This window comes from Bison bison, unplaced genomic scaffold (assembly GCF_000754665.1).
Source record: "Bison bison bison isolate TAMUID 2011002044 unplaced genomic scaffold, Bison_UMD1.0 scf7180017864248, whole genome shotgun sequence".
Lineage (NCBI taxonomy): Eukaryota > Metazoa > Chordata > Mammalia > Artiodactyla > Bovidae > Bison > Bison bison.
In genome coordinates this window covers 1,609,972-1,620,556 of record NW_011494820.1, presented here as the reverse complement: position 1 = coordinate 1,620,556, position 10,585 = coordinate 1,609,972, and the positions used below count along the sequence as shown (strand labels likewise).

General features: G+C 50.7%; 2 protein-coding genes across 4 annotated transcripts in view; one reads left to right on the top strand and one right to left on the bottom strand.

Annotated features, from left to right (window-relative positions):
- Positions 1–507, bottom strand: part of SUGP2 (SURP and G patch domain containing 2) — a 29,579-nt gene extending 29,072 nt beyond the window's left edge. For all 3 annotated transcript variants that reach the window (XR_825885.1, XM_010847269.1, XM_010847270.1), the window contains exon 1: positions 249–507. The gene's annotated coding sequence lies outside the window, so the exon portion shown is untranslated. The remainder of the gene's footprint in view (positions 1–248) is intronic.
- ARMC6 (armadillo repeat containing 6) overlaps positions 454–10,585 on the top strand; it is a 16,208-nt gene continuing 6,076 nt past the window's right edge. The window contains 5 exon segments of the mRNA XM_010847271.1: positions 454–528; positions 5,918–6,250; positions 7,543–7,625; positions 10,265–10,556; positions 10,559–10,585. Coding sequence (XP_010845573.1) covers positions 6,130–6,250; positions 7,543–7,625; positions 10,265–10,556; positions 10,559–10,585 — 523 coding nt within the window. The 5' untranslated portion in view covers positions 454–528; positions 5,918–6,129.

Below are 10,585 nucleotides of genomic sequence, written 5' to 3'. Positions count from 1 at the left end.
GGGACATGCAAATAAGCCAACGGTCTCCGCAGCGCCGCGCCGCGCAGGCGCAGGCCGCGGCCGAGCCTCAAGGCACAGGCGCAGGCGGCCGCCGCCAAAGCCTCTCGCGCAGGCGCACTGCCCAACCTTCAAGGCAGACACTCTCGAGGCAAAAAATTTCTCTCCCTGGACCGGCGGCGACGGGAAGCGACAGGAAAAAGGCGACAGAGACGCCGTCGCCGCAAACCTGTTGGCTCCCTCAGCTTTACCTGTACCCGCGGTCACTCTTGGTCACCCCGGGAGCGGTTCACAGGGCTGACAGAGGCCGAGGCGCGCCCTCGCCAGCGCGCCTGCGCACGTACGGCGGCCGAAAGGTACCAGGGGGCGGTGCAGCCGGAGACCGCCGCGAACCGCACCCTTTCCCCACGTGCCCCCGAAGACCGGGTGAGAAGCAGCGGCCGCCTAGCCCCCCTCGCGCGAGGAGCCGGGAGTGGACGCCGCGGGATCGGATTAGTGACGGGGGCGCGCCCCGCGAGGACTTGGCTTTGGGTAAATGATAGACTTACGGAAGCCGCCCGTGGACAAAATTGCCCGCTCTTCTGTCTGTCGTTTTCTTTTCATGTATTCATTTTTCACTGCCTATGTATGTACTGAGTGCCTGCTGCATGCCCGGCCGCATCCTAGGTAGTCGGGGTATTTAATAAAACGAGCCCCAGCTCTCATGCAGATTAAATTTCATTGGGGAGGAGGCTAGGGCAGTAAAAGCAAATAAATAGAAGAAACATTTCACTCCATGTTCAGATATGTTAAAATAATAAGAGAGAGTAGGAGAGCGGGGGCTGCTTTATGAAGGATGTCCCTCGGGTAGCTGGGAAGAATGAGAAAGAAGCAGGAAAGCACAGGTGAGAAGGTCTAGGTAAGGCAAGTGTTGGTAAGGAGACTGGATTTGTTCAGAGAAGGCTGGGAAGCCACTTAAGGGTTTTACGTAAGTGAGATGGTCTCTGCTTTCCATTCACCCTCTGGCTGCCTCGTGGAGAACAGAGGCACTGGGTACGACTGGGAGGAAGCAGGTGATGCCACCTGAACCAAGGTGGGTGTGGCAGGCGGAGGAGGATTAATCATTCAGGGCCCCTAGTTTGTCAGGGCACTGTTTTCTTGATAAGCAGAACGGTGGCTTAGGGAAGCGGGCTGTTAGTTGGGAGCCTTGGTTACTCCCTTCTCCCTAGCATGCCTTTAAAAAAAAATTATGTATTTTAATTGGAGGATACTTACTTTACAATATGTGATGGTTTTTGCCATACATCATTAACATGAATCAGCCACAGGTATTCATATGTCCTCCCATCCTGAACCCCCCCTCCTTCCCCACCCCATCCCTCTGGGTTGTCCCAGAGCGCTGGCTTTGGGTGCCCTGTTCATGCATTAAACTTGCACTGTTCATCTATTTCACATATGGTAATGAACGTGTTTCAATGCTGTTTTCTCAAATCATCCCACCCTCGCCTTCTCCCACTGAGTCCAAAAGTCTGTTCTTTACATCTGTGTCTCCTTTGCTGCCCTGCATGTAGGATCGTCATTACCATCTTTCTAAATTCCATATGTATGCGTTAATATTGGAGAAGGCAATGGCACCCCACTCCAGTACTCTTGCCTGGAAAATCCCATGGACGGAGGAGCCTGGTGGGCTGCTGTCCGTGGGATCGCTAAGAGTCGGACACGACTGAGCGACTTCACTTTCACTTTTCACTTTCATGCATTGGAGAAGGAAATGGCAACCCACTCCAGTGTTCTTGCCTGGAGAATTCCAGGGATGGGGGAGCCTGCCATTTATGGAGTCGCATGGAGTCGGACACAACTGAATCGACTTAGCAGCAGCATACAGTATCTATCTTTCTTTTTCTCACTTCACTCTGTATAATAGGCTCCAGATTCATCCATTTCATTAGGACTGGCTCAAATGCTTTCCTTTTTATAGCTGAGTAATATTCTATCATGTCTATGTACCACAACTTCCTTATCCATTCAACTGCTGATGGACATCTAGGTTGCTTCCAGGTCCTGGTTGTTGTAAATAGTGCTGCAGTGAATATTGGGGCCCAGCCTGCCTTGGACGCAGCGTGAAGGCGGGCAATGCTGTTTCTCTCCTTTGCTGGCCTGTGCTGTTCCCCAGGTGACTCCCAGATGACCATTCCCAGGCACCATCTTTCTCATGAGCTCCAGCTCTGTACTTTCATCGCTGCCCCCAGCCCCACACACAGGTTGTGCTGGACCTAGGGTACCTTGAAGGACTCGTAAGTGGTGGTTCCAGAGCCAGACACTGACCTCCTTTGCCCAGGGATCTCAGGGCTGGGCAGAGAGAGGTTCCTGAGTTGGGAAGAGCTGAGGGTACACAGGCTCTGTCTGAGTAGCCAGGGAAGGCTCCCGTGAGGAGGCAGCCTGGACAAGCAGGTGGAAGCTCTGCAGAGAAGCGAGGTGGAGGGAAAGTGTTAAGGAGACAGAACAGCGTCTTGGCCGGGTTTCTTGCTGCCTCTCTGAGCTTCAGATTCGTCATCCTTAAAGTAGACACAATGACATTCCCCTTTATGATTTCTTCTGTGACCCAGTGGCCTCTTGTCATTGGCTCACTTGGGTCTGAAGCCTGGCCAGGGGGGTGGAAGCAACATGTGGTGGCAGAGCCAGAAGCAGAGTCTCCCCAGTAGCACCCAGCCCCAGAGCTGGCCAGGACCCTTTACCTTCACCAGAGCAGGCTCCCCACTGAGAAATTTTTGTATCTTAAAAAAAAAAAAAAAAATTATTTGGCTGCATCGGGTCTTAGCTCCAGCACCAAGATCTTCACTCTGTCATGCGGGATCTTTCATTGCAGCACACAGACCGTCAAGTTGAAGAAACTCTTTATCTTGAAACAGAAAATCCTTATTCTTTTCTTCCAGCTTTGATTTGGAAGTCCTTAGCAACTGCTGAACAGGCTCCCTGTTCTGGGAAATAAAGACAGGGAGATCTGCAAGGGAGAGAGGCAAGGTGTTTAAGTCCCTAAAATCCCCTACCCACTAAGGAACTGAGGCCGAAGTGCCTCTTAAGCAAAAGAGGAAAAGAAAAACTAAGTGATGTTTATTGAGCTCTGTGCCAGGTCCTGTTCTCGGTGCTTTGTTGAAATTGGTGGGTTGGATTTTGCTACAGTCTGTGAGGCAGATTCTTTGTCCCTGTGTCACACGTGAGAGTTGACCAACAGCCCCACTGCTCCCGCTTGCCCTGGAGCCTGTCCTCCCCCACCTGACCCTGAGCGTCTGCCCAAACACAGGTGGAACAGTCACATCCTGCGCTGCCTGCACAGAGACAAGTGAGAGCTTGGGTGGCTTATGCCCCCGGCCCACATTTGCACACGCCCGTGCCATTGGCCCACTGCCATCTTTGCCCTCATCTCCCTGTCACTGTCTGTGCTTTCTGTGACACATGATTCTGGAACGCACCCAGGACCAGAGAAAAACAAAAGTGTTCTAAAAGACCATACTACAGTAATCAAGAAAGTCAGTTGTGTCCTGTCTGTTAGAAAATAGCATCATTGTCAGTGTTGGATTTCAGTTTTGCTGTGAATGTATAAGAGAGTGTCCTTTAAAAAGTTTTTTTTTTCAAATACTTGTTTATTTATTTGGGTGCCTGGGGTCTTCATTGCAGCAACACGGGATCTTCGTTGCGGCTTGTGGCCTCAGTAGTTTGTTTTTTTTTTTTTTTGATGTTCCCTTATCCCATCTTTAGCTAGCAGGTGCCCCAGAGGGTTGGCTCCTGAGTCCTTTGACGTGACGCCAGTGGTCTTTAGATGCTTCTTTGCTCTCTGGTCTCACTTGATGCTCCTGGCTCCTCTGGCCTGTTTCCTGCCTAAAACTGGAATCAACTCTTACTCCAAGAGCCCTGGTTTCTTCAGTGGGAAATGGTAGAGACCACAGTTGGTGTTCAGGGTGCTCACTGCTGCATGGTAGTATTACTTTCTCCAGGCATTTTCAGTTCATATTAATAGAAAATTGTTTCTTTATTTGCTTAAGAGAAAATGAATTCATGTCGTATTTCCAATTCAAATGTAGGAGTTCTGAGTTTTTACTTCTCCGATTTTGTTAAAATCTTATTTTCTTTTATGCTGATTATTCATGATATAAACATCATTACTTAATTACTATATCTGTAATCATTTCCAAATAATATTACTAATGAGGTTTCCAATAACATGATTACCGAAAACTGTTGAAGATTTTCTTTTGCAGTTCTATCTTTTGAGTTGGGAAGATCTGCTGGAGAAGGGATAGGCTACCCATTCCAGTATTCTTGGGCTTCCCTTGTGGCTCAGCTGGTAAAGAATCTGCCTGCAGTGTGGGAGACCTAGGTTTGATCCCTGGGTTGGGAAGATCCCTGGCTGGGAGAAGGGAAAGGCTACCTACTCCAGTATTCTGGCCTAGAGAATTCCACAGGTCCGTGGGGTTGCAAAGAGTCGGATGTGACTGAGCAACTTTCACTTTCATCTTTAGGGTAGATCCCAGTTAGAATATGCAGTTATATCTGTGTTTTAAAATTGCCTGAAATGATCTCACCCACATAGACATACTGTTAGGTTCATGGGTTTCATTTTGCTGTTAATTTTTAGGGATTGCTTTTATTTTTATTTTGGCATATTCCTTTTCTTAATCACATAAATCATTTACCTGAGTTCCAAATTCAACCCTCTAAAGCAAGGTACGTTAAGAGAGAATAATCCAGCTTCTGTTCCTGCTCTCACCACCCTTTTCTCTACCTCCTCTTACAGGTAACTATTTCTATTAGCTTCTAATTTACTTATTTATTATTAGTAGTAATAAAAAATAAATAATAAAAAGTAATTTAAAAGTCTAAAAAGTAATAAGCAATAGGTATGATTTTGGAGAAGGCAATGGCCACCCACTCCAGTACTCTTGCCTGGAAAATCCCATGGACGGAGGAGCCTGGTGGGCTGCAGTCCATGGGGTCGCTAAGAGTCGGACATGACTGAGCGACTTCACTTTCATTTTTCACTTTCATGCATTGGAGAAGGAAATGGCAACCCACTCCAGTGTTCTTGCCTGGAGAATCCCAGGGATGGCAGAGCCTTGGTGGGCTGCCGTCTATGTGGTCGCACAGAGTCGGACACGACTGAAGTGACTCAGCAGCAGCAATAGGTATGATTTAATATTAATTTTAATTATTTAACATCATTATTAATTTCATTTATATTTTATTAGTGCCATGGTATGCTATGATAATGTTATTTCATTATATAATTATATTAAAGTACATAACTGTATAATAGAGTAGTGTAAGTTTATATTATAACGTTATTATGATATAATCACATAACGTACACTGTTATTATCACTGTTTAACTATTTATGCATTTGGCTGCTCCGGGTCTCAGCTGTGGAGGAACCTTTGGTCTTCACTGTGGCGAGTGGGCTTTTTAGTGCTGGCATGCAAAGTCTTAGTTGCAGCATGTGGGACCTAGTTTCCTGATCAGGGATCAAAACCCGGCCCCCTGCCCTGAGAGTGCAGAGTCCTAGCCACTGGACCACCAGGGAAATTCCACAACATGTATTATTAAGATATTGTTTTAGCTTTACTACTGCTGCTTTTCACTATTGGAGCTTCCCTGGTGGCTCAGCAGTAAAACAATCAACCTGCTAATGCAGGAGATGGGGATTCGATCCCTGGGCCCAGGAGATTCCCCTGGAGAAGGAAATGGCAACCCACTCCAGTGTTCTAGCCAGGAGAATTCCATGCACAGAGGAGCCTGGCAGGCTGCAGTCCATAGGGTTGAAAAGGGTCGGACACAACTTAGCAACTAAACAATAGCAGCAATTTTTTACCATAGGGCATATGTTATATTAACATGCCCCAATGAGATAAAATGCACTAAATTACCTGCCTTCTTCTGTACTTTCAGGCGTCCTATGGCTGTTGGGATATCACCCTTTCCTGTGACTCAGGCTGTTAGGATTCTTCCAGGACAGTTACAGGCTCTGGCCCCTTGGAAGGTGCTGTCTAGGTGGTGGCCAGGTTCTCGGTTGCCCTCTGACCCTCAACAAGTCTAGCGTCTACCTTTTCAGCTTGAGAGCAGCCGCTGGGTGTCCTTGGCCCCACGTGGAGGAGATAAAGATGGCCTCCAAGCGCATCACCCAGGAGACCTTTGACGCAGCTGTTCGAGAGAACATCCAGGAGTTTGAGATGGGGCCGGAGGAGGCGGTGAGAGAGGCCGTGGAGCAGTTCGAATCACAAGGTAGGGCAGTGCGACTGGGTCTCAGCGCCGGTCTGGCTCTTCGCCTGAGTCGCCTTCAGTCCACGGCTCTTTTTGCTGTTGTTGTTGCCACACCACTTGGCACGTGGGATCCAAGTTCCTTGGCCAGGGATCAAACCCACACTCCCTGCGTCTGAAGCATGGAGCCTTAACCAGTGGACCACCAGGGAAGTCCCATCCATGGTGCCTAATGTGTGAAAGAGTGGTGTCCTGCCGTGAGCACATCCTTCCTGGCATGACTGCCCCGGGCACTGTCCTCTCTCTACACTGTGCCCCAGGCAGGCTAGCCACCCCCTCCCACCTCGATGATGCCTACCCTCTACTCGCCTTGACCGCACCCTGACATCTACAGGGCAGGGTCTTTCCAGGTGGGTCTCATTTCAATGGTCGCTTCCTTGAAGAGACTTTTCTTGACCCCACTCCGAAGAAACAGGGCCCCCTGCCACCCTGCCCCCGCTGCACCCCAGTGTGAGTTCACGGAGGCAGAAGGGCTATTGGTCACCAGCCTCTGAAAACAGGTAGCATGCCCTAGCCAGACCATGGAGGAGAATGGTTAGGAGGGAGCTGTTTGCAGTCATGTGGGCAGGGTTGGGAGACTGTGCTGCCCACAGCAGGACCTCCCCCCTCCCACGACAGGCCATGCAAGGGACGGGGGTCACCTGAGAGGCAGAGGCAGGAACCTGGGAATGAACACCCTATCCTCCCACTCCTCCTGCCTCTGCTCTCAGATCCGGCTTCCCATTGGCCAACCCAGTCAGATGCCAGAGGGCAAGGAAGTCGAGGGATCCAACCTTCCAGGTCAGGAGCTGGCATCCCGGGCACAGAGTAGGGACTAAACACTGGACAGGGACGGGAGGGGCACCTAGAACACCTGTGTGTTCTGCACAGTGGGGGCCTCTTCTGGGTCTGCCAGCAAGGGTGGGATGCAGCCAGGGTGAAGACCCGTTGGAGCCCCTAGGGAGGAGACCACAGGTTGCACTCCCCTCTGAGCCCACCAGGCAGAGTGCATCCCTCACCGCAGCACTGGCGTGCATCCTCACTGCTCCTCTGCCCCCATTGGCTGGACAGGGCCAAGGGGCAGAGACCCCACACCCCACGTAGGCATGGCTGCTGGGCCCTGCCCAGGCAGGGAGGGGTGGGGTGGAGAGCTGGGCAGATCCCAGAAGGCCTCCAGAGTAGGGTGGTCCCAGCTGAAGGGACACCGGGTGTGACTGCTGCAGGCCCGAGGGGTTGATGACCATCTCTTGTTTCCTGACTTCCCCGCCCTCCCACAGGGGTTGATCTGAGCAACATTGTAAAGATGACCCCAAAAGTCTCTGCGGATGGACCCCAGGATCCGATACATGACATCCTGCAGGTAGGAGAGGGCAGCCCACGTGGGCCTCACGTGTGTGATCCTGTGTCACCTCATTACTCTGTCAGGATCACCTTTTTCCGTGTTTCCAGATGGCAGGCACAGACTCAGAAGGTCCAAGCCAGCCCAGCAAGCATAGGCAAGCCTGAGTGTGCAGCTAGGGTTTCCTGAGTCAATGTCTGAGGGCCCCGTGGGGGCCCCCATGCTCTGCCCACCCACGTGTGACATTGTGGGATTAGAGCTGACAGAGTGGACAGGGAATGGACAGCCCTCTAGGCCTGAGGGGTGGGCAGTGTTCGTGTTTGTCCTGGTGTTGGGAGCCTTGGGGTGGAGGGCCCCCTGGAGGAACCTCTCTTGGGCCTCCCAAGCTCTGAATTTCCTCAGTAAAAATGGGGAAGAATCCCAGGAAAAGAGAGTGCAATCATAGGCTGTCACTTATTGCCCATCCACTGTTTACTGGCACATTACAGCCCCTCCTTGCCACACTTAAACTGGCCTGTGTGAGGTAAGTACGTCATCCCTGGCTTTCTGATGGGTGAACAGAGACCCAGAGCCTGCCCTCACTTTACCGTGACCCAAACAAGGAAAATACAGCTCATAGAGGTTCAGTCTTTTCCTTAAGGTCATCCATCAAACTGGTAAGCTGTTGGTAAAACAGCAGAAAGTTCTAGTGTTTATTGAGAACCATCTGTGAATTCATTTCTATACCAGGCACTTGCTTTGTGCCATCTCAGTTATTAGCCCAAAGATACCTGCAACAGTGGGGTTATCATCCCCATTTAACAGATGGGAAAACTGAGATCCAAAGAGGAAAAAGTGACTCACCTAGCTGCAAAAGAAAGTAGTAATAAAAAGGGAAGCTGGAGGAGGCAGCCCTGGATGCGAACCTAAGGGAAATTATACAGTATTCGTCCTTTTGTGACTGGTTTATTTCACCTAGCTTGATGTCCTCAAGGTACATCTGTGTTGTACTACTTGTCAGAATTTCTTTTCTTTTTGTGGCTGAATGATATTCCATTTATGGAAACACCACATTTGTTTATTCACTCACTGATGGGCATTTGGGTTGCTTCTGCCTTTTGGCTGTTGTAAATAATGCTGCTGTGAACATAGGTGTACCAGCATATTTTTGAGCTTCTGTTTTCAGTTTTTTGGGATATGTGTCTAGAATTGCTGGAGCTCTTGGTTTACTTTTTTGAGGAACCACTGAACTTGGTTTCCATAGCAGCTGTCCCATTTTATATTCCCACCAACAGCACGTAGGGTTCCAGTTTTTGCCACATCCTTGCTAACACTTGCTTTTTCTGTTTCTTTGTTGTAACAGTAGCCACCTTCATGGGTGTGATGGTGTCTCATTGTGGTTTTTATTTGCATTTCCCTAGTGATTAGTGGGAGAAGGAAATGGCAACCCGCTCCAGTATTCTTGCCTAGAAAAGCCCGTGGACAGAGGAGCCTGGTGGGCTGCTGTCCATAGGGTCGCAGAGTCGGACACGACTGAAGTGACTTAGCATGCATGCATGCATTGGAGAAGGAAATGGCAACCCGCTCCAGTAGTCTTGCCTGGAGAATCCCAGGGACAGAGGAGCCTGGTGGGCTGCCATCTATGGGGTTGCACAGAGTCGGACATGACTGAAGTGACTTAGCAGCAGCAGCAGCAGTGATTAGTGATGTTGAGCATCTTTTCATGTGCTTAGTGGCCATTTGTATGTGTATCTTTGAAGCAATGTTTATTCAAGTCACACATTGTGGTTTTAACTAATTTCTTAATATTCAGTTTCATCATAACATGTGCTTAGTTAAGTCCACAAGTTTGAGCTCAGCAAGGGTTGGCTGACAGGCATCGTTGACTATCATGGCAGTTGAGGCCAAATCTCAGCCGTTTGGGCTGATGGTATCTGTAGACCCACTCCCCTTAGGGCTGGATGCAGATAATGCCATGAGCTCCAGGTACGCGGGTTCATCGTGGGCTCAAGCTGAGGCAGGCCCACAGTCATGGCACTGAGTGGTCACTAGACTTGTCTGTCCCATTCAGATTGTCGTCTCTCATTATAATTTTTTCCCCCAAGGGCTTAGAGTTGCGTGTGGGTAAACCACGTGTGTACAGTCTGCTTTCACTGGGCAGTTGCTCAGTAAATACTTGTGGAGTGAAGGAGAGAGACAAGCAGGAGGCAACTGATCCGGGCAGAACCGGTGGAGGTGGCTTTCACTTTCCTCAGGGAGCTGGCCGTTGGTGGGTGTGTCAGCTAGTTATGGCTGCCTAACAAACAGCCCCAAACAACGGCCATTGTCTTGTTTCTGGTGATTTTGCTGGGTTCGCTAACCTCAGCTGGATGGTGCTGCTGGGTGGTCTCACTGGGGGACTTTATGCACTGGTGCCCAGGGCCAGAATGTTTCATGCCTGTACTTCTGTGTGTGTGGCTCCTTGTCAGGGACACTGAGGTAGCAAGGCCTCTGTCTGTCTGTCTCTGTGGCCTCTCAAGCCCCCTGAAAGCACAGGTGTGGAAGCGGCCCCAGCTGGAACTGGCCCCACAGCACTTCCACCGAGGCCCAGATCGCAGGCAGAGGGATCCCGCCGGGGCCCAGCACGGTCACTGTGACCTTCCTCGGCTGAGCTGGCCCTGATGTTTTCCCCTGTCCCCTAGGCCCTGGATGACCTGCAGGAGTCCTTGGCCCGCTCTCGCCCCCAGGAGGTGTCCGCACACCTCACCCGCTTCTGCGAGCAGTGCAAGGAGCAGAAGGCCTGCCGCTTCCTGGCAGCCGAGAAGGGGGCCTACTCCATCCTCCTGGAGACCTGGAAGTTGGCCGCCGCGGGTGACCAGGGCCTCCTCCTCCAGGCCCTCAATGCCCTGTCTGCCCTGACTGATGGCCAGCCGGACCTCCTGGACACCCAGGGCCTGCAGCTGCTCGTGGCCACGCTGGCCCACAATGCTGACTCGGCCACGTGACCTGCTCCGGGATCCGCT